Genomic DNA, 25730 nt, shown 5'->3' on the forward strand with positions numbered 1-25730 from the left:
AAATTTAAATTACTAATTTATTTATTTTTAGAATTTTTCTGCCTCTATATTATACAAAAACTACAATATTATATTATATGACTCAATACGACCCAAATGTAACCCATATAGCTATCAAATTTGTGAGTTGGGCAACCCTAGTTTGGGTGAGTATTAATTCTTGAGTGTTAGGTAGGCGTGGCATCGAACCAAAGGGGTTAGCGAATACTTCAAGCTTAGCTACACCCTAGCTCAGTTTAGATCTGTGTCTAGATCTCAAATTGGAATATGCAATAGTATTTTAATACTAAGACATACGGTCAGAGATTAATATTTTGTTGTGCTCCCTTTGTTGTTTTCTATGATAACCAAATTTGTAGCAGTTAATATTTTTTTGTGGTTTACTCTCATTGCATGGTTTGTGTGTAACTGTTGTTGTTCATTATTTCTTGAAGTTGGATATGGTTGTCTTCAATCGTTTCTTTTATTCATGGAGTATGACATTATATATATGCTTTAATTTTTAATTTTTAATTTTATATTATCTGTTATTTGATGGTTTTCTTTGAAGTTATATTTTGACTCTAGATGTTGTGTTTAGACAAAAAAAAAAAAAAAAGGACTGCTATAGTTGAAATTTCTAGTTTAGCAGTATTTGAATTTTTTTGTGATATCAAAAATTTCAAGGAAAGACTTCTTTAAACAACACAAATTGGAAAGCTTTCCAATTTCCAATTTTAGAAAAACTTATTTAAGGGTATATGTTGAAATTGGAAAGAGAACAAGTGTTTTTGAAGAATATAATTGGGTGGAAAGAGGTGACACAATAAGTTACTCCATGGAAAATTTAGGGTTTAGGAAGGAATTTCAAGGACACACAAGGTAAAGTTGGCCAGCTCTTTGAGAAAGGAATTGGTGATTAGGGGTGGCTTCGAACCGAGCCGGATCGCGAGCGGCTCGAGCTCGGTTCGGTGCCGGTTCAGTTTGATTCAGTATCCCTGGATTTGGAGTCGAGTTCGAGATCCGGGATCGGCTCGTTTAAATTAACAAGCTAAGCTTGACCGAATCCAGGTTCGGCTCGATGACTTGTTAAAGGGCCAAGTCAGAATGGAGAGCGAGGGAGCGGGAGCGAGAGCGAGAGGGGGAAAAATTCTTCCTCCCCTCGTCACAGCCTAGCCCCTCCCGTCCGCTGTTGTCGTTGCCTCTATCGTCGTTGACAGCTGCTCACCAGCTGCCTCTGTAGTCGTCTGTTCGATTTTTTCCTCCCCTTGCCTTCGCCTCTGTTTCCGTCGTCGCCGCCACCGCCTCCATCACAACCGTCATCCCTGACGACAAAATTTTCAACCAGGGCCACTATGGAGGCCATAGTAAATTTATGGCCAGATTCAAAAATTACAAAATAAGCTAGATAACATTTGGAGTAAAAAAATTAATATTGGTGCGTTTTAATCCATTATTGAAATTCAATCCTGAACCTCCCCTATCATTCTTTTTTTAAAATGTATGCATAATTTTATATATAATTTATTTGACATATATTTTATATAGAGTATTAAATGTAGGTTAAACTCGAACTCGGCTAGAGCTCAAGTTCGAACTCAGTTAAAATTATTAGGCTCGAGTTCGATTAAAATTTTAGGTTCGAGGCTAGGGTCGGCTCGAGCTCGAGTTCGAAATATTTAAATCAAGCTCGGCTTGAATAAGGTTATAACTCAGCTGGATTCGATGTCACCCTTATGCCCAATTTTAAGTAGAGGTCATTCCCAATTTTATGTAAAATATATGCATAATTTTATATACAATTTATTTGACATGTATTTTTTGAAAAGTTTTAAATGAATGTTGAAGCTCGAGCTCGAATTTGAAATATTTAAATCAAGCTCGGTTCGAACATAGGCAAGTTCGGGCTCGGCTCGACTCGATGCCACCCCTATTGGTGATAATTTATTTAATGCTATATAGTTCAACCTATTACTTTCCATTATTTTGTGGTTGAAAAATAAATAAAAATGACGAGTACAAAAATAAATAAAAATGCCTCATGTATGGTTGAAATTCAAAGAAATCTCACTTCTAGATGGTGCAAAAAAGGCTAAATGGGGTGAATCCCACTTGTTGAAGTTTGTTGCTTCAATTTGGATTTAATGGTCAAGTTATGATTGATTGTAGTATGTTTTTCATATATATATTCTGAGGTGGAAGCTAAAATCAATATAAAAATAGTTCGTTAGATCTTATTTGAGATTTATTATGAATATGTAGTCATGTGTAATTTGGGAATTAGTAATGAATAGACCGTTTTGAGTGTTGGCTCTTAGGTGTTTCCACAAGTATATGTTACATTCTTCATCAAGTTCAAGTTGGTCAAAGATAATAACTTATGTGAAACAAGTGAAAGTAGTGAATTCACCAAAATTGGAATCATATAATCTTGAAAAAAATATGTATATTTGTAAAGAAGCTTTACAATATGATTTTGATGTTTTAGAATGGTGAAAATTAAAAAGCTTTGAAATTTTGGGTATTATTTAAGATGATAATAGCGATTCTTACTATTTTCATATCTGTAGTAACCTCAGAGTCTACTTTTAGTGTCGGTGGTAGAGCAATAGACCTATATCATTCTTCATTGGCACTAAATATAGTTCAATCTTTGATTTGTGGTGGTGATTAGATTTGAATTCTTCATAGTACCAAGAAAAATAAAAAATGAACTAATACTAGATAATTATTATTAAATTTTTGTTTGAGAAAAAGCAAGTGGAGAATGCTACTAGTTACTTGATTTTTTTTAAATCTTTTTATCATCTTTCTAATTTTAATAATTTTTATTATATAAAATAATTAGTAGGGTAAGAGTATATTTTTTTATTAGACAATAATAGGTTATATATTTTTTGTTTATGTCATAGTGGAGATTTACCAATGACAGGGTTTTATCATCTGGTGTGATCCCATTGACGCTAAGAAATAACATGACAACAAATCGAATCCTGTCTCGTCTTGGCTATTTCAGGATTTGCCACCCGACTGGTGGAATAATCTCCCGTCCCAAGCACCAAATCAAATCATAGCTCAGAGTACCTACCCAATGAACTGGTGGAGCAAACACCCAGAGCGGAAGTTAAGACTTTGGATCTTCCACATTTCAGGTCCATGGAGGAAGAACTCAACTCTATCGATGACCGGAGAAGCGAAATTGCCGGTCTTACTGACCTGAAATCTCTCGATAAGGTCACTGATCTTACATCCCAAATCCATAATCTCCTTTTGCATTAGGCATGATGGAAATTGCGAAGTTTCTGACATTTCAAGCCTCAAACAACAGAAGATTTCAAATTCATTTGTCTCTCTTCGATTGCGTTGCTCATGAATTTACCGAGTTGTTTCCTTATTATGTTTGAAGTTGTTTCTTTTTATGTTTTTTTGTGTGGAAGGGTTGAGGTTGCAAAGGACTAGGTATCGTGGTTGTTGAGATATTGAACTTGGGCCGGTTCTTGTATAAGGTTCTATTACGCCTCTCACTATCAGGTCGATCTTTTAGTGCAATTGGTTTCAACATGCTATGAGAGCAGGTTGGTCAACCCGTGTGCATTCAGGTCCCAACATAAAAGGGACAAATTCGCGGGGGGGGGGAGAGGGGGAGGGGAGCGGATTCGAACTCGTGACCAACCTGATCTGGTACCATGTTGAAACCAATTGCACTAAAAGATCGACCTAATAGTGAGAGGCGTAACAGGACCTTATACAAGGACTGGCCCAAGTTCAATATCTCAACACTCCGCCGCACAAGGACAAGCCGTGTGCATTCGGATCCCAACATACAAGGGACAAATTCGGGGGGAGCGGGATTCAAACTCGTGACCAACCTGCTCTGATACCATGTTGAAATTAATTGCACTAAAAAATCGACCTAATAGTGAGTGGCGTAACAGAACCTTATACAAGGACATGCCCAAGTTCAATATCTCAACAATGGTAACTGAATGCATGAAGCTTGTTATTTCCGTCTTCCAACAGATACTCTAGCTCGTTTTGTCAAAGCTTTCATTAAGGGTTAACAGAGAATGGCTTTTTTTTTTTTTTTGGCAACTGTGAATTTCCTGAATCTTGACACACGGGACGCTTCCATCAAGAATGCATTCAATTTAAACAACTGATTTATCTTATTAAAATTGTGGTTTCATGAGAAAGAGAGATACCTATTCGATGACACCCTGAGTTTGTAACTTCTGGTCTAAGTAGCATCTCTGTTACTGGTAAATTAAAAAGCGTTGACCAACCTGCTGGTGCTGCCAACAGCAGCGGTTAAACACATAGATTGCTGACAAAAGGCCTTTTCCTTCAATCTTGATACAAAAGCATAAAAATATGGCTCCCAAGCTCCATACTGATATTTCATTAGCATAAATCACCTGCTTCATACATGTGCAGACACCAATTTTCATGTTTTATGGATTTAGGCTTGAGCTATATTGCTTGGAGCTTTAGCTTTTTTGGCTTGATCTGTACTGCTTGGATTGTTAAACCTTTATTTCACTGGCTTGATCTTCACCGATTGGATCATTAGCCCTTTCTTCCACTGGTCATTTTCTATCTCATACATGCCGAAGTCCAGCTTTTCATTTTCTTTTGTATTCTCGATTTTGAATACTAACCCTTTTGGAAGATCTATCCAGTCGTTACCAGATGTTGCTATTTCTTTGGAGAGATCAACTCGTTTATAAATGGTTTTCTGTCCTGGCACCCGAACGCAGAAGATGACAGGATGAGTGTTCCAACCTTGGCTTTCTTCCTTAAACTTCAAAGAGAAGGACAGCTCATACTGGGTATTTGCGGAGAGAAAAGAAAGGGGAAGGCTGCATTTTACTTCGAGCCAGGTAACTGCAATGAGTTCCACGAAATCGGTGGCCTTATGCCAGTAGCGGCCATTGCTGGCAGGTCCTCCCCATATTATAGTGAGGCCATCTGGTTTGACTGTGAGGATGTTGCCTTTCTCGTTTTTCTGCATCAATGGTGATGGTGAGTATGGTTTCTAACTTAATATGGGGTGATGTCAAATAAGTATGTTCGAGCATATGATGAACACTCAGGATGCTATTCTGATCTAAAAGGGCTTTGAGAATTCCTTTTAGATGTAAGAATCACTGCTTTTCAAACAATCTAGTGTATTAGAGGGGAAGGCTATCAAGGTTTTAAATCAATTATATAGTTGAAAAATAAAATTTTAATCCTTAAGTCTTCAAGGACAAATCTGATCTATGTTTCTACTCGGTATCTACACTAAATTATAAGGTATTTTTGGTCGTTACAGTAAAATAAGGATCGAAGTTGACCAAAGCCATGGTAGAACTCAGTTGCAGTTTAGGAAATCCTTACAATAATTAATGCAGAAGATGAATTGATGGAGGTAGAAACTTACTGTACTGACGACTGTATTTCCAATTTCGATCTTAGCAACTTGATGAGAATTTTCCCAAGACATGATGATTGATGCTGCAGATTTCTACACTCTTTCTGAAGCGAGCAGGCGACTTCGATGAGCCATTGCATGAACGCACTCTCTCTATATAGATTCCAGATGAACTGAGTTGGAAGATGAGCGAGAACAAAGGCATAAAGGGTTACAGCGCATGCATCGAATCTAAAAAGAGAAAAAGGGTCGAAACCGTGAGTCACGAAAAGCTTCAGATTCCATTCAAGGAGGTTGCGAGTTACAATTCTCTTCTTTGTTTCTGGGCGATCATCGGACACATCCGTCCTACCCAGATGGATCATTTTCAGAGGAAGCCCTGAACCAGATAAAATATTCGAATTGGACTGTAGTTTCTTCGAGATGGGATTCCTTTATTTCGAAAAGAATGCGCACAGTTCTCTGCATGTTAGGCCAGGTAATTGACCGACCGAGAGATCAACTAGCCTCAGCATCTCAGTTTGTTCTGGAGCCATTTTTTTTCCTACACCGTTTTGTGGACCGAGAGAATGTCATTTGCTGGTAACTATTTGACAAAAAAAACGCAGCATCAATGCTTATAGAAACTTTATTCTGTGTTGCTTTATACGTAGATTCCTTCAAACGATTTTATGAAAAAGATAAAGATTACGATAGAGATAAAGATTGATTGAATTAGAGATAAAACTCATTAAGACAGTATTATTCTACATTCTTATATTCTACATCACTGAATTTTCCAAATCGCTGCAGAGTTAAAAAAATGAGCCTACAGTGTATATACACAGTGAATAAAACTGTCTTACTTGAAGAATCTTATTTCATGTTAATCACTGTCCTCATAGTTAGTATTAATGTTACGTTACATTATATTAGATTTTTTAAGCTCGACTTGTTAGCTCGTGAGCCGATTTGTTAGTATAATATTTTTACGAAAACACCCTTTACTTTGATTTCTCTCATCAATTCCCTCTTTACTTGGTTGATAGTTGCTCTTATTTACCTCAAACCTCAAAGACGATCGATCGTTCAACCCTTTTGCGTCTCTCAACATCTAATATTGTTGTTTCCCAATGGAATAGATATTATTGATGGAGGTGTTTGCTCTTTCTTTTATATCTATTAAGCTCATTATTATACATTAGTATGCTACATTGTAAAATTTTGGGCTCTCCCAGCTCGAGTTTGAGCACAAACTCAGTTAAAATTTTTGGGTTCGAGTTCGATTCCAATTTTAGGCAAAGGCTGAGCTTGAGTACAAAATATTACGATCAAGCCAAACTCGAATATATGCAAGTTTGAACTTAGCTTGGCTCGATGCCACCGCTTATCCTATATATATTGGAATAAATTATATTATAGACAAATTATTTCAAGAAATATTTGTAGTAAGTATTCATTGTTCTTTGTAGTATTTATGATAAATTTAAGTTGTCATTTATTTCTAATTCTTCTTTTCAAATAACTCAATACTGTTAATTCTTCCTTTAATGAAGACAGACCTTTAAGCTGCTCACACTGTAAAACGGGTGTATTTCAAATGTTTTTCTATTCTTAAGCATTCTTTTCAACTGTGGCAACAAGCACGCTTGAAGGAGATCAAAAGCCTGTAATGTCACATCTGGATCAACTTCAGAGCAGCATGAAACTTCAGATTTAAAAAAAAAATATTCCTCAGGGTCAAAACCCTTTAAAGATATAACCCTATGGTAGGCTTTCAGACTTCAGATTACTACTTATCATATTGTTAATGTTAGCATCTAGATGCTGATTTTTCAAGATTTTGGCGACCTGCATGCTCTGGTCTACCTTCCAGATCAATTGCTGCAATAATCTGAATCCTATCTATTTTGCTTTTTCCAGCATGTTGAAGTACTGGTTATCATAAGACGAAAAGGTAAATCAAGAGTTATCAAGTGTGAGTTGGTTTCAATGGCGATTTAGATTTATTTCTGGAAATTACTGAGATCATGAATAGTGTCTTTCCTTGCTCTTGGAGATCTCTAATGGGGGCATGTTTCACGCATTGCAGTATACGTCAGGTCTTCCTTGAATCCTCCATGATCTCAGCTTGGGACCCTTTATTTCTTTCGATAAACTAAACTTGCAGTAGAAATTTTTTATATTTTTTTTTTGAATAAAAAAAACTTGTTCAAAAAGGAGATGAAGGACATGGTGGCCGAGAGGTGGGCATTACTGAACCCGATACGTATCTATCGATAATTATTCATAATTCTCCTAATGAAGCTGTCTGGATTTTTACGTAACAGGAAGAGGCAGCCGCTACAGATCAACAGGAGACAGCTTATTAAGAAATATTTATGGATCAAATCCTACAAAATGGCAACAGTAAGTTCCACTACCAGAGATCGCCATTCAATTCAAATTAGTCTCCAATGAAGATCAAGTAAATTGAGAATTCCTTTCTAAAGCTCAAACGATTTGAGGAAGAAAGGTTTGAAAAGAGAAATAAAAAAGGCTGAGAATTGAAAACTTTCCAAGAGTCAAACCATCCAAAACAGAAATTGACACTAGCTTCAATCAATCACAAAAATGAATTACCATTAGAGGTCTTCCCTCCACTCACATCCCTTTCAACCTAAACCGGCCACTTCCTTAGTCCCCCATTAGAGAGTTTTTGAACTTTTAAGTACCCTAAGGACAGCAAAGTCAATGGCTTTCCTCCTTAAACATCAAGAGTAGTTTTTTCATTACTTTAATAAGGTGCTTCCTCTCCTCCTTGAGGTATAAGAGGAGCACGAGCTTGTGGGGAATGCAGACAGCTTCAGTCGGTCATGAGAGGGAAAGGAGGATGGGGAAGAGCGGACGTGGAGCTACCGTCTACCGGCGGTTGGTCGGCGAGAAAAATGAGGCGGCTGGTGAGCGGGCGCCTAAAGGATACGTGCCTGTCTTGGTTGGCTCGGAGAAGAAGATGCAGAGGGTGCTGATCCACACCAAACAGTTCCGGCATCCTTACTTCGCCGTGTTACTGGAAATGGCTGCAGATGAGTTTGGGTATGAACAGCAGGGGATACTCAGAATTCCCTGCGACGTCGAGTATTTCCGGCAAGTGGTGGATACACTCTCAAAGGCCAAACCATAAGAGTTTTCTTTTTTATCCGGGCTTTTTTCCTTCATGTAAGATAAGAGGGATAAACAAACATTGTCCTGACAATAAGAATGAATATACCTGGATGGTTTGACTGGTGATTGTTTTCTTCCTTCCGCTTATTCAAATTATGTGAAAAGGCAAGTAAATGCTTAGGGGAGATCAATTTACGAGGCTGAGGTTTTCACATTCCACGGGTGTGTTTTTTCTGCTCCTAAGATTCCTCTCTTACAATGGCTGGCAGTGACTTCAAGATGTTGGATTTCCTAACTCGCTTGGCTCAAGAAGGAAAAGCATCACAACTGTGGCACACAGACACGCCACAAAATGCCACGCATGAGATACATGGTTGCTGCATGTTCAGAGCAGTGTGCTTACATGACAATAAAAATCAATTTAAGCTGCATTAGTTAGTCTAAACTAAAATCTCTTTGGCGACTGTTCCTTTGAAATGGGTGAGAAGATTTTTAATCTTTGTAATCACCACAGATGATGGTGATTTGAGATTACAGGCTTCAATTTGCTGGTCTTTTGCCTCTGATGCAGGCGACAGGTCTTTGGGCGTCTGTGACGGCTTCTGTTACTCCTTTGATGGAGTCGGGATATCCTCCATGCCGTTACCCCTAAACAGAAAAGGAAAGATTGCATGCTAGACAGATTGTAAAATATAAAAAGAAAGTCATCAATCAAAGGCTTTCATTTTCCGTTTCACCAAAGAAAGAAGCTCCATTTTCGCAATACTTGATCCTTTCTGATCTAACTTGACGATACAAATAGTTACTAAGCTGTTAAAAGAAACCCATTCAACTGTGAAATGTCTAGAAATTATAGATACACATAGGAAGAGAGTAATAATCTCAGAAGAAATAATTTTGAGTGAGAAAATCAAGTCAAGAACGATTCTCTTGAAGACTAGTTTCTTAAGATTTTCTTTTTCTGTGTCCACACTAAAATTTAAACTGTAGTAGCTTGTTATTTGATAAATTTAAAGATTTTAATGTAAACAAGTTAACTTACATTTAAAAAATATTTGATCAGTTTAAGAAATATTGCCCTGCCAGTGCCTCCACCCTGCTGAAGAAGCCTGTAGGAGCATCATCAATGCTCTGCGCTGTAATGCTCCACCAAATGCCCTTGCAAGAATCAAGCTTTCTGTGCATCCACAATTTAGTAGACTCTAGATTTGGATAATAAAGGTATATTTCCTTAAGATGCTTATATTCTCCAAGAACTCAATATCTGCCTCACTGCATGTTTCATGTAAAACACTATAAATGAAGATCAGGTTTCAAGACCATCCAATAAATGAATAAGATAGTTTGGTAGCCCATCCTTGTTCTTATTTTTAATGGGAAAGATTAGTTTAGATAAATCAAGTTAGTTGATAGAGGAGGGTCCATGAAATCTACCCAAATATGTCAACCATGTGAGCCTGTATCACCTGGATTCCCTAAAAGACAGTATCTTCTTCATGAACAGAAGAGATTTGCAGTGATCCTAATCTTATTCTGCAAGTTTAATAATAAGAAAGTTGTTGAAAACGTCTGGTAGGATTCTTTATGTGAGGATGACCCAGAATGGAGAACTGCTAATGAAATGGCATCAAGATATTTTTGTAAGTTTTAGAGATTTGTTGCTCGCTTTATCTACAGTTTCAATTACGATGGATATGTGATATTTTTTGTTTTTGAATTTTTTTTAGAAAAAAAAAAAAAAGGCAAGACCTGCTTTAACGAAGGAAAATTTAGAGTAAGAGTGTCGTTAGTTTTTTTTAATCTTTTTTAGCGTTGAAACTTGATAATAAGTTTCCTTATTTTAAGAACCAATTAGTTTAATGAGTTTCAGAGTCACGTTGAAATTTCATTTTGGCAGATCTCAGTTCTTCATTTCTTTCTCCTATTCTTCTTCGAGACTGGATCAGGTAAAAAATAATATTACCTTTAAAATAACCTATATTTTATGAGATGAATGAGATCGATTTCCAAGTGGAAGGAAGAAAGGTTCAGATCCGTGAAAAAAAAAGTAAAAATTAAATGAGACTCATTCTCATTACACACAATTTTCCGTTTTAGTAGATTTCAACCTTTTCTTCTTCTAGATCTTGTCCACTGTAATGCTTGACCTCCGGGAATGAACCTTAGAAAAAATCCCTGGAAGAAGAGAATTGGAACTTAGACATTTTCTTATATTTTGTGCTCATCCTATTAAACCTCGGCGAAGATGTAATTTTGAGACTTAAAAATCTTCAGAAGTCATTATTTTTTTAGGGTTTAACAATATTATAATCACCATCAGGCAAACTGGACTGAAACTCTTGAAAATAAAAAACAAAAACTAGAAAGAATAATTAAAGAAACTTCCATGAAGCTTCGGTAAGGAAGAACCAGTACTTTCATGGTAATAAATTCCGCCCGCCATCAACTCATTTCAAACTACACCAATCTCCAGTAATTACTCAATTGAAAAGCTCTCCTTCAACCCACATAACCTTAATTTTTTACCTTCTTCACTGTCTGTCTCTTCCGGGTTTTGCTATAAAAGATCTAAAGCAAATCAAACCCGGAGCAGATGGATGATGGGGAGGCGAAAGAAGAAGGGAGGCAACGATCACGTCCTTAGAGGTTACATTCCAATGCTGGTGGGAGGTGAGCATGAGACTCAGAAAGAGAGGATCCTTGTACACAGGAGACTGTTCAAGCATCCATTCGTCTTGTCAATACTGGAAAGTGCTGCTCTCGAGTATGGGTATGATCAGGACGGAGTGCTGGAGATACCCTGCGACGTCGAGTATTTCCGGGAGGTCGTCGGCCGGATTTCCAAGCTCTGCTGAAGCTGCTCTGGTTCCCCAGTTCTCTTCTTCTTGTGAATAACAGATTGAATAAACAATGCAGGATATGGGTTTTCCATTTCTTGACCAGTTACTTTTGTCTTCGTTGTTTTGGGGCTGAATATCTGCACTTTTCTTCTCATTGTCCTGCTGTACTGTGAGCTGAGTGGTGTCTGCAACCTCTTTTTTCCTGTTGAAACGATAACCTAAGGTGGACCAGCACTTAAACAAAATCGAAGAAACTGTAAAAGAAACACGGGGAATTCGTTAATTAACACAGAAGGTTCAAGAAACATCCGCTTCTACCTCCCGGGCCTTTGTTGAGTCAATGAGCTATTTTACCAGCTTTTGAACTAAACCATGGTTCAGTCGAACTCGACTCGTTAACTTAAATCAAATCTAACCGAACTCGAGCCGCTCACGAACCGGCGCTGTCCACGCGTTATAGGGAGCATTAGTGCCCCTCACAATTTCCGAGGGAGAGGTTTCTTACCGAGAAAGGTTAGAAACCACGCTCTTGGAAAGACATAAAGCCTCTCTCCCTCTTGTCCCTTCACTCCCCTTCCCCTTTCATCTCTGCCACTACCTACCTCTTCTGTCGACTGACCACGGTGATGGCAAATGGTTTGCTATTGGTTTCCTTGCCTATCTGAACGAAAAGAACAAAATCAAACAAAGGAGAGGAGAAAAGAACTCGAGCTGCTCTTCTTATCATTGACACTTCCTACATAATCAGAATCCGAGTATTCCTCCAGAAAGAAATCGTTAGTCTTTAAATCAAACAAACCAACATGAACTGTTTCTCTAAGACAAAAAATCTCTTTACAACTATCACGTGGGATTCTTTTAGATTTGATCGAAGCCTTTCGTACAATCTACTCGCTATCAAGTAGAATAGCCTTCTGATCATCCCTCTAAGCTTGATTTTGTCAACACTCTTCCCAGCTCCTTCTTAAACCCCACTACAGCCTCTCACACCTGTCAGCAATTTCACAGCTCCTTCAAGATGTAAATAATCAGCTTGTACAGGAGAAATAATTCAAGTTAAAGGGCATTCAAGTACCAAGCTGCTGCTTTATCACCCGTGAAGATGCTAATCCTGATTCCTCGAGCAAGGTGAATGGTATGGATCAATTTCTGAAACAATACTGCAAGTAGAAGCAGATGAAGAAAAATTCTAGGACAAGAAAAATCCTTTAATATATGCCAAGCATCATGGATGTGCTCAGATATTACAGCCAAGAAGTTCATAGCAAATCCATGGAGAAACCCACCAACAAGTAATCCAAAAAAATGTCATAGAAATCACAAAACAGTGTTCAAGCAGATTACCCATTCAGTCAAATGTTTACCTGATTTTGTGAGGATCGCAACGGCTCCTTGCCAATTTATAAAGCTTAAAGATAAAAGAGTTATGGGAGTAAGAAATAGCTGTAGAAAATAAGAAAACAAATATCATAAGAACTGAATCTTTCACCGATTATTGATGAACTAAACTGTGGACAAGATAACTTTCACAATGGTGTTGGTGGTGGTTAACAGATTCAAGTTTCTAATACTAAACCGAATAGAAAAAGTCATGCTTACCTTATAATTTTCGAGACAGTGCAAACATGAAGGATCAGAGAAGTGATAAATCTTAAAGAATTTTGAGTATTATCTTTTTTATTCTGATGCAAGTTTCGTAGAGATGATCATGGACGCGAGCTAATCAGAAAAAGCTTTCACACGGAACTCTTATCGGTTATTCACTAGTTTCGACACCAATGAGGTCGAATATTCACAGATTCAAAGAAACTTGTTATGAACATCAACTCCAGTCCTTGCTTTGGAGAAATGAGCATTTCTGGCTACTGTATTCTTCTTTTTCTTTTTCCCTTATTTTTGTCATTTCTGGCGCCCGTTGGTGGCTCTTACGAATACCCGTTAAGAAACGTGCTTGGGTTTGGGTTTTGCCTAATGGGTTGGATTTGAACCCGTTAACAGCCCTAACGATCGTACATTTTCTTCCTGCAATCATACAGCTCCCAGTTTCACCGTCCTTGAGTGAACAGAGGATTGGCTAAAACTGGCCCCGAGTTGTTTCCCATGGCACTAGCCGCCGCACTGTCCCCCTCCGAGCTCTTATTGGTGTTGGACTTCAACGAGATGAGCTTTGAAGTTTGATCTTCCTGTGGCTCTTGCTGCGATGAGGCTTCTTGAAGCTGCAAGGCGTATTCGAGGTTCCACAGCACGTCTCCCATGGAGGGTCGATCAACTCCATAGTCGGCCAAACATTTCTCGGCCGCTTCGACATATTTCTTCAAGGAAGTGGCGTTAATGGTGCCGATGAGGTGCGAGTCTATGATCTTCTCCAGCAGACCTTTCCTCTGCCACTGCATCGCCCACTCGGCCAAGTTTACCTGCTCCCTAGGCAATGCAGGATTGATGGCTGGCCTAGAGCACAACACTTCGAAGAGGACGACTCCGAAGCTGTAAACATCGGATTTCTCTGTGAGTTGTTGCCTTCTGAAGTACTCCGGATCCAGGTACCCGAAGCTGCCTTTAACTGCAGTACTAACATGGGTTTGTTCTATTGAAGGGGCAGCCTTAGAGAGACCGAAATCGGCGACCTTGGCGACAAAGTTCTCGTCGAGGAGAATGTTGGTCGTCTTCACGTCACGGTGAATGATACCCTGGGCAGCTCCAGTGTGGAGATAATGTAGCCCACGAGCCGCACCGATGCAGATCTCCAGGCGTTGCTTCCATGAGATGTGCGGTAGGTTGGAGCCGTAGAGATGATCACGGAGTGGTCCATTGGCCATGTACTCATAGACGAGGATCATTTCCGAATTTTCGTCGCAGTAGCCTATGAGAGAGACGAGATGCCGATGCCTGAGCTTAGAGAGCATTTGAATCTCCGTTTGGAATTCGTTGATCCCTTGTTCAGATTGTGGGTTGCCACGCTTTACGGCGAGTTTTGTTCCGTCCTCGAGGGCGCCCATATAAACCTTCCCGAACCCTCCGACTCCGATCACTTCCTTCTCGTCAAAGTTTTGGGTCGCCTCTTGCAGTTCGGCGAAAGTGAATAACCGGCCGAGACCGAGGGAGGAGGAAAAGAAGCCGGAGTAGCCGCTTTTGCTCCTGTGGGAGCCGAATGGGTGGCGGTGGGATCCACCCAAGCTGGTATTGGAGATGTGGAGAGGGAGGAGCCAGGACGAGAAGCTATTCCTCCGCTTCTCCCATCCCTGCGGCCGCTTGTGCCACCGGGTGAAGATAGCGGCAAGCATCAACATGGTCCCGACCGTGAGCACGATGCCAACTATCGCCACGGCACGTCTACTTCTCGTCATAGAATCAGGGCCCATTTTGACGATCTTCGAACCATCAACGGCGAATAGCCCGTCCAGGCTACGGGCGGAGTTGCTCATCTTCATCACCTCAATGCCGTTGAGGATGGCGTTGGGGTTGCCCGCGTTGTCTCCTGATGCAGGGCCGACCTGAACCAGGAGGGTACCATTTCCGACTCCGACGGTGGTGGCGTTAATGACGAAGTCCTGATAATAAGCTGTATCGAGGGCAGATGTGAGGGTGGAGAGATCGAGGCTGGATTCTCCCATCATCCCGCCGACGTAGACAGTGAAGTAGAGATCGTTCAAGCTTTTACTCACGATGTCACAGAAGTGCAACCGAACAAGGTAGGAGAAAGTCGGATCCACCTTCAGTTCCCAGGTGACATTGAAATTAGGGTCAGCAACTTGTGAGTCGGCCATCTCTACCGCCGACGCGTATACAGAGCTCGGAGCAATTATCGGCGAAGATCCGGTGCCATCGCTGTACTTGATGATCTTGGGTGAGACTGAAACATTCTTCCCCATGGCTGCGAGCTTCATGTAAGCGCCATCGGGCTCCCACGTACGTCCTAACGTATCATTTAGTGGGGTGATCGCCTGTCCCCCAACGTTCAGTCTGTATCTCACTTCCAGCGAATGGTCAGATAAGCCGAAGAACTGCCTGGCAGGTGAAACACCCGTAGCAGTGTCAGAAATCAGCGAATTCGGTGCTGTGACGATCTCGATAGCGTTGATGAACGCATAAGAATTCTTCATAGGAAAGAAGGAGATGGAGAACCGATCGGATGTAACATTAATAAGGTACTCTTTGAAGACAACTGCGTTGGGGTCGGTGACGGAAAAATCATGGAGGAGGACGTAAGTGTCGGTGGCAACAGAGAAGACGGCGGTTGTAAGATCATACAGAGGATGCCGAACTGGGTAGAAGTAGAGACGGAGCCAATGCCGTCCCTGCTGGGAGACGAAGAAGCTGTAGGTGGAGTCGTCCAGGAATATTCGGGCCGTCAGGTAGAGCACCGAGCTAGTCGCATTAGTAGAAATGTTGGGCGTCGACGCCTGGACGTTCTCAGAGGTGGAGAGGAAAGAGGAAGATTGTGGGTCAGAGCGGAATGTCCTGCCATCTTCTAAGGTAGTGCTCTTGGGTGACCCGCAATCGAGAAGATAGTTATCTGCAGGAGAGAACGCCTCTTCCGCCGAGATTTGTAAAGCAAAAACGATAAGAATAACGAGGAAAGAGAGGAAGAGAAACGAGGCCAGCAGCCGACCTGCTCCTCCAGAGAATGTCATGGACATGAACGTGGAATGTCAGGGGGACTACAGTATAAGAAGGAAGAAGGTGGCGGAGGAAGAAGAAACACCGGGAAGGAAAGAGTGACAAGACGTGGCTTCCAGAGAGACTGGATGTTGAAACGAAATTGTAGAGATGATGAGAGCTAAGATTGGTAAACCCGGATGAAGATACAAGTCGTGTATCACCAAGATATGTGTCCTTAACCCTTTTAAAAAGATCCAAACAGAAGCGTAAGCCTGCCTCTGATCAGAGTCTTTCTCCAGGGATTAGTTTTAGTTTTAGCTCGGTTGCATTACATAATAGGTTTTCTACATTCCTTTTCTGGTAGTGGGGGGCCTTGATGTAGAAGATCACAATCGAGAGAAGACAGGTTGCGCACCACGGCCCTCTGTTCGTGCCCGACCTGGTCAAAAGTTTCAAATCAGTCATGGCCGCCACTAACTCGCCAAATCTAATTTCATTACATATAATGATTAATGAGCATATCCCCTAGTTTTTTCTTTAATCCTGCAGTTTGTATCATTCTCAAAGTGAGATCATCTGGGTCAGGCTTGATCTTTTGCAACAATATAAGAAGATCTAAAGCAACTTTACATACCGACTGAAAAGAGGAGCAGCTTAAAGCACAGAAATAACTTTCTGGCACCAAAAGACTACTTGAATCAGTTTTAAAATAGCAGTAATAAACCAAATATCTGTTCTGGAATAGCACAAGATGGCTTGGAGGAGAAAAAATGGAAGTTCTGGATTTGTCTCCTTGTAGATCCTTTATAGACTGGTTTAGTCACCAGCTGGTGAACCTTTTTTTGTTAATTATCCACACTAAAAAGACCCTCAACAGCAAAATGTTGAGCAGTCCATAATAAACAAGCTGCTCTACCTTCACATTCAACTTAGTTTCCAAACCTTCACAAGAGATCTCCACAAAGGCAGATGCTCAATTTTGTGAGATAAATTTGACATATCTTATTCTACCTTATGCAGATCATCAACGGATTATTTACATGGGAAATACCACAAGAAAAGTTCATTATTCCTGCTGTCACGTTCTACCATTTCCAGTATTCTTTGCATACCAATTCTTCAAGCTTGCCACTTGTGCATGGTCACCTTGAAGCTCCTTCAAATTGATCACGAAGCTTCTCATATTTGTTCAGTTCGGCCATGGACAGTGATGGTGATAGCTCTCCCAACACCTAACAAACAGTCCAAAACATTAAGAAACTGGATTTAGATTTCTAAATCTAAGGGGTGAACTGGGATGGTCAAATTGAGATTTATATAAAACAAAACTGTAGGGATGGCAACAGTAATGGACGGAATAGGCACTTTCCGATCATCCACAATCTGTTCAGTTACTCATTTTCTACAAAACCAGTAAAAGGTGTTTCATTACCTGTTTATTTACTCAAGTACTCGCAGGTATCAGGAAATGGGTAAATAATAAATAGGTAATAAGACTTCTAAATCAAATAAATAAATCATGATAAAATCATAAAAACTGTAAAAATCACATAACAATACTACAACATATATATAAAAATTGTTAGAAAACAGTAGTAGGGTAATTTTGTCATTTTACATTGTCTGTACTTTCTAGTGAGGGTACTATCTTACCCAGGATGTATAGATGTGTGTCTTTAGTTCAATTTTCATGTAATTTGGATGTGTAGAGAGGGAGTTATAAGTAGTCCAGTGTGTAGGGGTATTCTCGTCCTTGTACACTAATTCGCTCAAGTTATAAAAGGGTGTTAGGGATTGACTTAGAACCCTAATGAGAGCTCCTCTTTCGCTCTCTTGCTGCGGCCATCTCTCTCTTCTCTCTCCCTCCTCTCTTTCTTAATCTCCTTTATTCTATATTTTACAAATAACGATTGTCTTTTCCCAAATAATCTTTCATGTCCGCTTCCATAGAAGATTACAAGACTTCTAAAATCAAATGGATAAATCATGATAAAATTATAAAAACCATAAAAATCACACAACAATACTATAACATAGAAGAAAATATTGCTTAGATATAATTAAGATATCATGAACTAAACATTTATTAAATTAAGTCACCTCTATTTATTTCTTACACTTAAAAATGAAGGGTCTAAAAATTATGAAGTTTACCTCTCTTTATTCAGGTAATTGGATAAGTAGGTACAAAATACCTTCTATCCAAACCCATTCCAAGTCATAAACAAAATACGGGTAAACAAGTAAATCCTAATATTGCAAAGATTTTTTTTTTTCTGTATCTGCTTTTAAATGGATGGGTAAGACAATAATGGATAAGTGGATGAAATTGTCACCTCTGTAAACCAGAGAGACTTGCCAGTTTAAACTGAGAGCTGAATCAAAAAATTCATACCTTCATAAAATCATCCACTTCTACAACAACTGAATCTGATCCTTCATCCACACTGCCAAGCAAGCTTGAAACCTATGTAAATCACATCAGAAAAAGTTAGCAGGTAACACAAGGAATGACTATTTTGCATCACATATCCAGGTTTTAGATCTGGTGACTTCAAGTCACTAGTTTAAACTGGCCCAGCAGTATGTTTGGTGGGGACACCAGTATGCCACCCATCACCCAAGTGTATACTCGGAGGCATAGGGCCCCACCAGGACCACCACATTTTATAATTTATTTATTATATTTTATTTATTTTTATCTTCCCTGATTTTACAAGATTTATCAGTTATTGATATTATCTAGTTTTGAATTTTGAATTTAAATTTCATTTATTATTAATTGATTGTAACTGTATGAGAAATTAGTGATAGAATGAAATTTTTTCTCCTCTCTTTCTCCCTTCCCGTTCCTCTTCTTCTCTTTCTCTATTGCATCAGGTACTTTTAATTAAAATCAATTACCCGTTCCCCATCATAAGTAGTCATTCATGACAATTATATGTTGTTGAATAGTAAAAGATGACTTCGACAAAGAAAAAGGAAAGTTCTTCACAAAAGCAATAAGGATCTGTCCCTCTGGAGAGCTTTTATAGACTGATTTATTCACCAGAAGATTAAACCTTTTTTTAATTTTTTGCATTAACAACCCTCAGCAGCAGAGGTTTGGCACATCAGAACTACCTATGACCACAATATTTTTAAAATTGAAAAAAACATAATAAAAGTGCAAGCAACAATAGCAGTAACAGTGTTAATAATAATAAATATGAGGATGTCCCTGGTCAACAAAGTTGAGTAGGTGGAGTTGCAATTTTGGACAACCATTCCAACTGTGAAAGTCACTCTCCGTATGAATTAAGATTTTGCAATTGGTATAAACTCAAATCTAATTTCAAACTTAATAGTTAGCTTATAGTTAGCTCTGCATAATAGTTAGCTTATGTGTGCTTTTTATTATTATTATTGTTAAGTTGGGTCCAAGGCCCATCCCAAAATGATTAGCCACTTTAGGAAGCCTCTTTCCCAACTTATAAACTCAAAATCTTTGTACTCACTAATCCATATGGGACTATTCCTTAACACTCCCCCTCACGTGTAGACCCTCTTTTTGTCGCTCTACAAGTGGATAATTTAGGAGTAGGAAATTTAGATGTATGCCCTCTTTTGTGGCTCTACAAGTGGATAGTTAGGTGTAGGCCCTCTTTTGTGGCTCTACAAGTAGATAGTTTAGGTACAGGCCCACATATGAGTACCTGCTCTAATACCAAGTTAAATTGGGTCCAAGGCCCTATCTCAAAATGACTAGTCAACTTAGTAAGCCTATTTCCCAACTTATAAACTCAAGATCTTTGTACTCACTAATCCATGTGGGACTATACCTTAACAATTATTACTATTATAATGAATGGCTATAAAAAGTGGTTTCAATATCAAGAAATATAGGTTATTTAACTTCTAAATACAGGAAGGTGACTCTAGCCTCAACAAAAAGGAATCACAACAGAACATGTTCAATGTGAGAAAATTTTTAATTGAAAGGCTACCTGATGCTTAGCAGCATGAAACCAAGCATCTGCACACAATGCATACATGTCTGCACCGGTGAAGTTTGGCGGGCATCTCTTTGCTATTGAAAACAAAGACACATTTTCATGCAGTTTGAATTTTCTAGTGAGTGCAGCAAGAATCCTATAAAAGTGAGAAAGATGAAGCACAAGACCAGGAATATGTTTAGTGAAATATGAACCTTAATATGCAGTCAAAGACCAATTGAAAACTAACCGCTCCCTATATGATGCATCAGAGTTTACTCCAACATATAGCAACTTATCAAACCGACCAGGGCGCAGTAGTGCAGGGTCAATAAGATCTGGTCTATTGCTGGCACCAATAATAAACAAATCCTGGATAATGAACCAGAAGAAAAAAGGGATAAGCTGGTCTGAGAAATACATATATATATATATATATATATATATATATATATATATATAGAGAGAGAGAGAGAGAGAGAGAGAGAGAGAACCTGAGTGGAATCATTCAAACCATCAATCTCTGCAAGCATCTACATACATGGAACGAAAGCTGTTTTTAGCTTATATAAGTTGAAGACTATGACAACAAAGAAAATTTTGAATTTGGAGAAGAAAGGAACATGTGAAACCCAAAGGAATATCACCTGAGAAACCACTCTGTCCATAACACCCCCAGAATCTCCAGAAGCTCCCCTTGCAGGTGCAAGAGAATCTAACTCATCGAAGAAAATAACACATGGACGTGCTGACCTAGCCTACAGTGAAATAAACATAAAAATGTATATGAATTTCACTTGCAAAAACAAATCAGAATCTACACAATCTTCAATTTTTTTTATAGGTATCACATGCCTTTTGGAAAATGTCACGGACATTTTTTTCTGACTCCCCTATGTACATATTGATCAACTCTGGCCCCTTAACACTTAAGAAATTCAATGAACACTCCGTCGCAACAGCCTTTGCTAATAATGTCTGAAAATTTTTATATGAACAGCAGTGATCAGAGCAGGAGATTACATATTTTCAGTGAACTTTTTATATTTCAAGATTACTCGTAATTAGATCATTTACCTTGCCTGTCCCAGGAGGACCATAAAGAAGGACGCCTGACCTTTTACGTAATCCAGATGAAAATAAATCCTTGTGCAGAAGAGGTAACTGCAAAAATCATTGAATTGTAACTCACTGATAAAAATACAATCAGACAGCATATAAACAACACTAAGAATATTTTATCATTTTCAATAAAATTTAAACTAAATTAGAAAATTACAAAGAACCAAGGAGCCAGATAAAGGTAAATAATACAGTATACACTCTAAAATATGATGTAAGAAAAAATAAACCAAAAATTACCTGAACAGTATCAAGAATGGATTTCTTCACTTCCTCCAGCCCACCAACATCTTCCCATTTAACATCAGGCACCTGCAAGCATAAAGTTGAACATCTCTCAACAAACGGCAAGCAGTTCCTCTGCATGAACATTAAAAGAATACATGCCAAGCACCTTCATCTGCATTTCTGTTTCTGACACTTCAACATCAAATTATTTGAACAATTGTCTTACTTTTGGAGTACCCAATGCTGAAGCATTCCTTTTCTTTGAACGCTCCAAAGCTTTAGCTAGGTTTTCTTTTCCCAAACTCTGAGCTGCATTTTCATGTGAAAGCTTAGTCTCAACAGAATGGTTCATAGCAGAATCTCTGGACCCAGAAATGCTAATCTCTTCATGAAGTTTAGGCACAAAAATAGCCCCAGCATCAGCAACTAAACCACGTATATCCCGAGGCATAAAACCAGCTGTTTGTCCAACTATGTCCTTCAAAACCGCCTCCCCATCGTTCTGCACGAAACAAATATATATACAACTAATTTATGCTACTAAAAACAATGAATAAGAGACATTTTATTCACTTACAATAGTAGAGTCATTTGATACATGTCGTAGAAACTGGGACAACATTTCAAGCCTTTGTGCTTCACTTAAGGGGCCCACACTTATTTCATGACTAAAGCAACGTCTGATTGATGATGCTAAACCATCAGAACTGTCTGCAGCTGCAACTAGCAGTACAGGATGCCTTGTTGCCCATGGAGATTCTACTATATACTGAAAATTAAGTACATGCATAGAATAATTTAGAATACTGTTAGACTAGATCCCATGATAGAGCAAAAGGAATAACGAGACAGTGGATCTTACATCACCACCCTCAGTTTCTTCCTTGGAATAACAATCTTCATCATCAGAAAGTGGTTGAGTACACTCTCTAATAACAGATGCAACCTCAGAGGTAGCACCAACTTGATCCAGTGATGACCCATCATTAGAGGATAAATTTCCAAATGCATCAAAATGGCGAAGTAGAAGTATTGTTGGTGAATATCTGTTTCATAATCATTTCTTAATACATCAACAACAGAATGGTATGCAAAACAATACGCATAATAAATGAACATACAAACTCTCTGGCCATATGGGTCTTCAAAAAATGAGAAAAAAATGAAAAACAAGTTTATCAGATCACCTAAATGAGTGACTGTGGTTCTGTATCTGCTAATGAGAGAATATGAAAAACAGTAGAAACAGATGCCACTGAGAAATAAATGAATGCACCTAAGAAAGAAAGGCAGAGAAACTCAAAAATTATTGACACAAACTTTGGAATTTTCACAATTTCATGATTAACGGCACTTGAAAGGTACAAACAAATGTTGTCATTTTATAACCCAGGGGATTGCTAAACAGTGACAGACACAGACACAACCAGGTTGCTTTTATAATATTTCTGATCCTGATAAAAACTTGATGTATGAATTAATACAGTTTCAGAAGCTCCCATCTTATTATCATAGGAATAGAGATTGTTAGACCACTTCAGTTGAAATGATCACAGCTTTAGCTTCTACTCATACCCATCCATTTGCAAATTAACAACTTACATGAAGGATAAGAGGGTGCCTGGAAGCTACCATATAGGGGTTGTTTCAAGCAGCAGTAATCACTTATGGAAATTATGCTAGTCAGATAAACGAAATTTCATGGAGGACAACAGAAAATCTAAAGTGAATTGTATGAACAGCGTGAAGCCCAATAGAACCTGCTTGCTGTCCTGAAAGCATGATAAAGTGCAACAGACGCCTTTTTCTCTGAGGATGATATCAGGTCATGACAACTATACTCCACCACATGCAGACCGAGAAAGGAAGCAACATACTTAACAACCGTACGTTTCCCACATCCTGCATGAATCAGTTGAACAGTCACTTCAGAACACTAAGTATCTAGGATACCACATAGTGAATGTTCCACACGCATTTGAAGTAAATGGTTCAGTAATACTCAAGAGCATAACAGGAGCAGAGGTTCCATTGATAGTTAAGTGGTAGATTCTACTTAAAATCTCCAGAGGGCTGAGCTCTGAAATGGAATTGCTCTGAATGCTTTGTCAACCAAACTACTGAGCAGATATGTGCCTTCCAACATGGTACATTATTTGCACAGCCACATTAAGTTACCCATGTTTTGCACTAGCTGAAGAAACCAATTTTCAGACCCATTGAGATTCAAGGCAAAATCTACCAAGTATGCTATAAAGATTGATAGCTGGAAAGATCCAGCCCGTTACACAAAAACCAGCATTTCAGTTGGATATAGTTAGGTGATAGCAGAATCATGGTTCTTTTCAGAATAAAGAAACACAATCCCAATTCTTTTTTGCCAACATCTGGTTTATTGATCAATGTGAAGTTGATGTGAATAAATTCACCTGCCAGACCATATAAGAGCACTGCAGCCCTGAACTTTGAAGAAAGCGCTGATGGGCAGAGTAAAGGAGTAAGAATGGATGCCAGAGTTTTCACCACATCATACTGCAAAGGCAACAAGCTCTTGAGTTCTGACAGCAATGACACAGGAGGTACAGAAGAAGTGACACTTCCTCCAAGTACTACTGCTGTTTGGTTGCGATTGACACGAAGAAATGGTTCGTTAGTTGGCTCCATGGCTACAACCTAATAATGAAATAGTTATGATCAATAAGAAGTTCATTACACGTCAAATTCTTCGCAAAAATTCATGTTATAAATGGAAAAGGAAAGACAAGAACATAGAGACCTTAAAGTGGATTTTAATATCTCGAGCATCTCCAAGGGTCTTTTTGTTACAGGAGATACATATTGGCGAATTGCATTTCCAGTTTATCTGGATGTAGAAATGATCTCCTCTAGCAATAAATCTATCCACTCCAAAGTATATATGCAGAGCCAAATCAATCAACTCTTGTCGATCTTCCGCTTCAGTTGTTGAAGATCCCTTCAGTGATTCAAGCATTCCACACTCAGGTACCTTTACAAAAGAAACCCTCAAATGTGAGGCATACCTAGGCAATTCAGGCCATGGTAGTAACTCAATCTGAACCTCAAAATCATGCACTCCATTCCTGCCTTCTTCATGCTTCTCTACATCAAATAAATAATCAAAAGACTCCTGGCCTCCCTGAACAATGGCTCTGAGGCATGATATGTGCAAACCAATGTTAAACAACAATTGAGGAGAGAGATATGCAACTTCTTGATAAAAAGGCATATTGTCACTTGGAGGGTAAATACAAGAAGGAAGAGCAGCCATCACACTTTGACACTGAGTAGGCAAAGGCTTGAGCTGATTCTTGGACTCGTTAAGCATTAGACGTGGAGTTTCTAACACTACAACTCTACCGATTCTCCCCATATTAGTTCCAACATTCTTGATCAGAACCTGCATACCATCAGAAAAGAGAAGAGAAAAGGATAACGCTTTCAACTCCTCGCACACAAAAAAAAATTATTCAAACAAATCAGCAGATTTATATTTGATAGACTCTAATATTGCGCAGCGCTGGGCGTTAACTAGTCTCCTGAAACCCTATTTGAGTAATACTAATTCATAATAAGGAATTAAAACACAAAATAAACAACGAAAACATATGGAGCCAAAGTAGAAATAGAAGTAGCAAATTGTAACATTCAACGAATTGCTCCAATCAGTTCTTAACACTATAAGAACTGTAATGTACCTAAATTTCACGTCACGAGTTTTCAGATAACCATTGAAAACTAAAAACGACACAGACAATTCTGTCACTCATGGTAATAAACTCAGCCACCTTGTTAAATGATTTTCTGGTCCTGATAAACGTCAATGGTGTTTCGTGTTAGAAAGAAAAAAAAAAGATATAGCGAATACTTTCACTTCTAATCTTCTATCAACAAAGTACAGGCAAAAAAAGAAAGTAAAAAGCTTTACCAGCGATCCCGATATCAGGGACAATCTCTTCAAAACCGGTACCGATACCCCAACCAACGCAGAATCATCAAAAGCCGAGTGTTTTAAGCTCCCGGTGACCTCCTTATCCCTGACACAACGGAGAACTCCAGCTCTTAGCCGCACCGAAGACGAATTCTTCAGCTCCAACTTTCTGGCCGCTCCCTTGTCATGTTCGAGACAACTTCCAGATTGTTTAAAGACGGAATCGACGAGACTCTCGCTCGAAAAGAGGATCCTCGACTTCGTTCTTTTCTCCACCATCTCCGCCGCGCAAACCGAAATCAAGCAATCGTCGAATGGTACAAGAACATGGGAGGATAACCAGATAAAGTCCTCGAGCTTTGAGACTTCGAATTCCTATAATTATAAATAAATAAGGACCCGAGGCAGTTACAACAATTTCTATTCTGCTGATTGGCTGAGCAGAGCAGCGATAAATTTGCTCGCAATGACGGCTTGTCGCGGAGTCGGCAGGTGACGTATCG

At 39.0% G+C, this 25730-nt stretch overlaps 4 protein-coding genes across 5 annotated transcripts; 1 reads left to right on the forward strand and 3 right to left on the reverse strand.

Annotated features, from left to right (window-relative positions):
- Positions 1 to 4510: 4510 nt before the first annotated feature.
- LOC137951274 (protein PHLOEM PROTEIN 2-LIKE A9-like) lies at positions 4511 to 4990 on the reverse strand. The gene has a single exon (XM_068797862.1). It carries the CDS (start codon positions 4988 to 4990, stop codon positions 4511 to 4513), a length of 480 nt encoding a protein of 159 aa, XP_068653963.1.
- Positions 4991 to 8204: 3214 nt separating this feature from the next.
- Positions 8205 to 8534, forward strand: LOC137951275 (auxin-responsive protein SAUR71-like). The gene has a single exon (XM_068797863.1). It carries the CDS (start codon positions 8205 to 8207, stop codon positions 8532 to 8534), a length of 330 nt encoding a protein of 109 aa, XP_068653964.1.
- Positions 8535 to 13400: 4866 nt separating this feature from the next.
- LOC137951277 (probable receptor-like protein kinase At5g61350) lies at positions 13401 to 15992 on the reverse strand. Its single transcript, XM_068797864.1, has one exon. The coding sequence runs from the start codon at positions 15990 to 15992 to the stop codon at positions 13401 to 13403; it is 2592 nt and encodes an 863-aa protein (XP_068653965.1).
- A 777-nt stretch (positions 15993 to 16769) lies between these two features.
- LOC137951539 (peroxisomal ATPase PEX6) lies at positions 16770 to 25692 on the reverse strand. 2 transcript variants are annotated; one of them, XM_068798261.1, is made up of 16 exons: positions 25225 to 25692; positions 24055 to 24696; positions 23708 to 23951; positions 23039 to 23180; positions 22141 to 22324; positions 21856 to 22047; positions 21505 to 21780; positions 21291 to 21362; positions 21006 to 21092; positions 20784 to 20906; positions 20576 to 20686; positions 20423 to 20461; positions 20179 to 20300; positions 19941 to 20085; positions 18350 to 18421; positions 16770 to 17186 (listed from the first exon to the last, which is right to left on the reverse strand). In XM_068798261.1, exons 1-16 carry the CDS (start codon positions 25504 to 25506, stop codon positions 17097 to 17099), a joined length of 2823 nt encoding a protein of 940 aa, XP_068654362.1. In that variant the 5' UTR covers positions 25507 to 25692; the 3' UTR covers positions 16770 to 17096. The 2 variants fall into 2 exon arrangements, with proteins under 2 accessions (XP_068654362.1, XP_068654363.1); XM_068798262.1 differs by lacking the exon at positions 16770 to 17186 and having other exon boundaries at positions 18348 to 18421; positions 19941 to 20023.
- Positions 25693 to 25730: the final 38 nt, after the last annotated feature.

Source organism: Aristolochia californica, unplaced genomic scaffold (assembly GCF_029961685.1).
Source record: "Aristolochia californica isolate CCGP_79_NKW_82.1479 unplaced genomic scaffold, dmAriCali1.0.hap1 SCAF_15, whole genome shotgun sequence".
Lineage (NCBI taxonomy): Eukaryota > Viridiplantae > Streptophyta > Magnoliopsida > Piperales > Aristolochiaceae > Aristolochia > Aristolochia californica.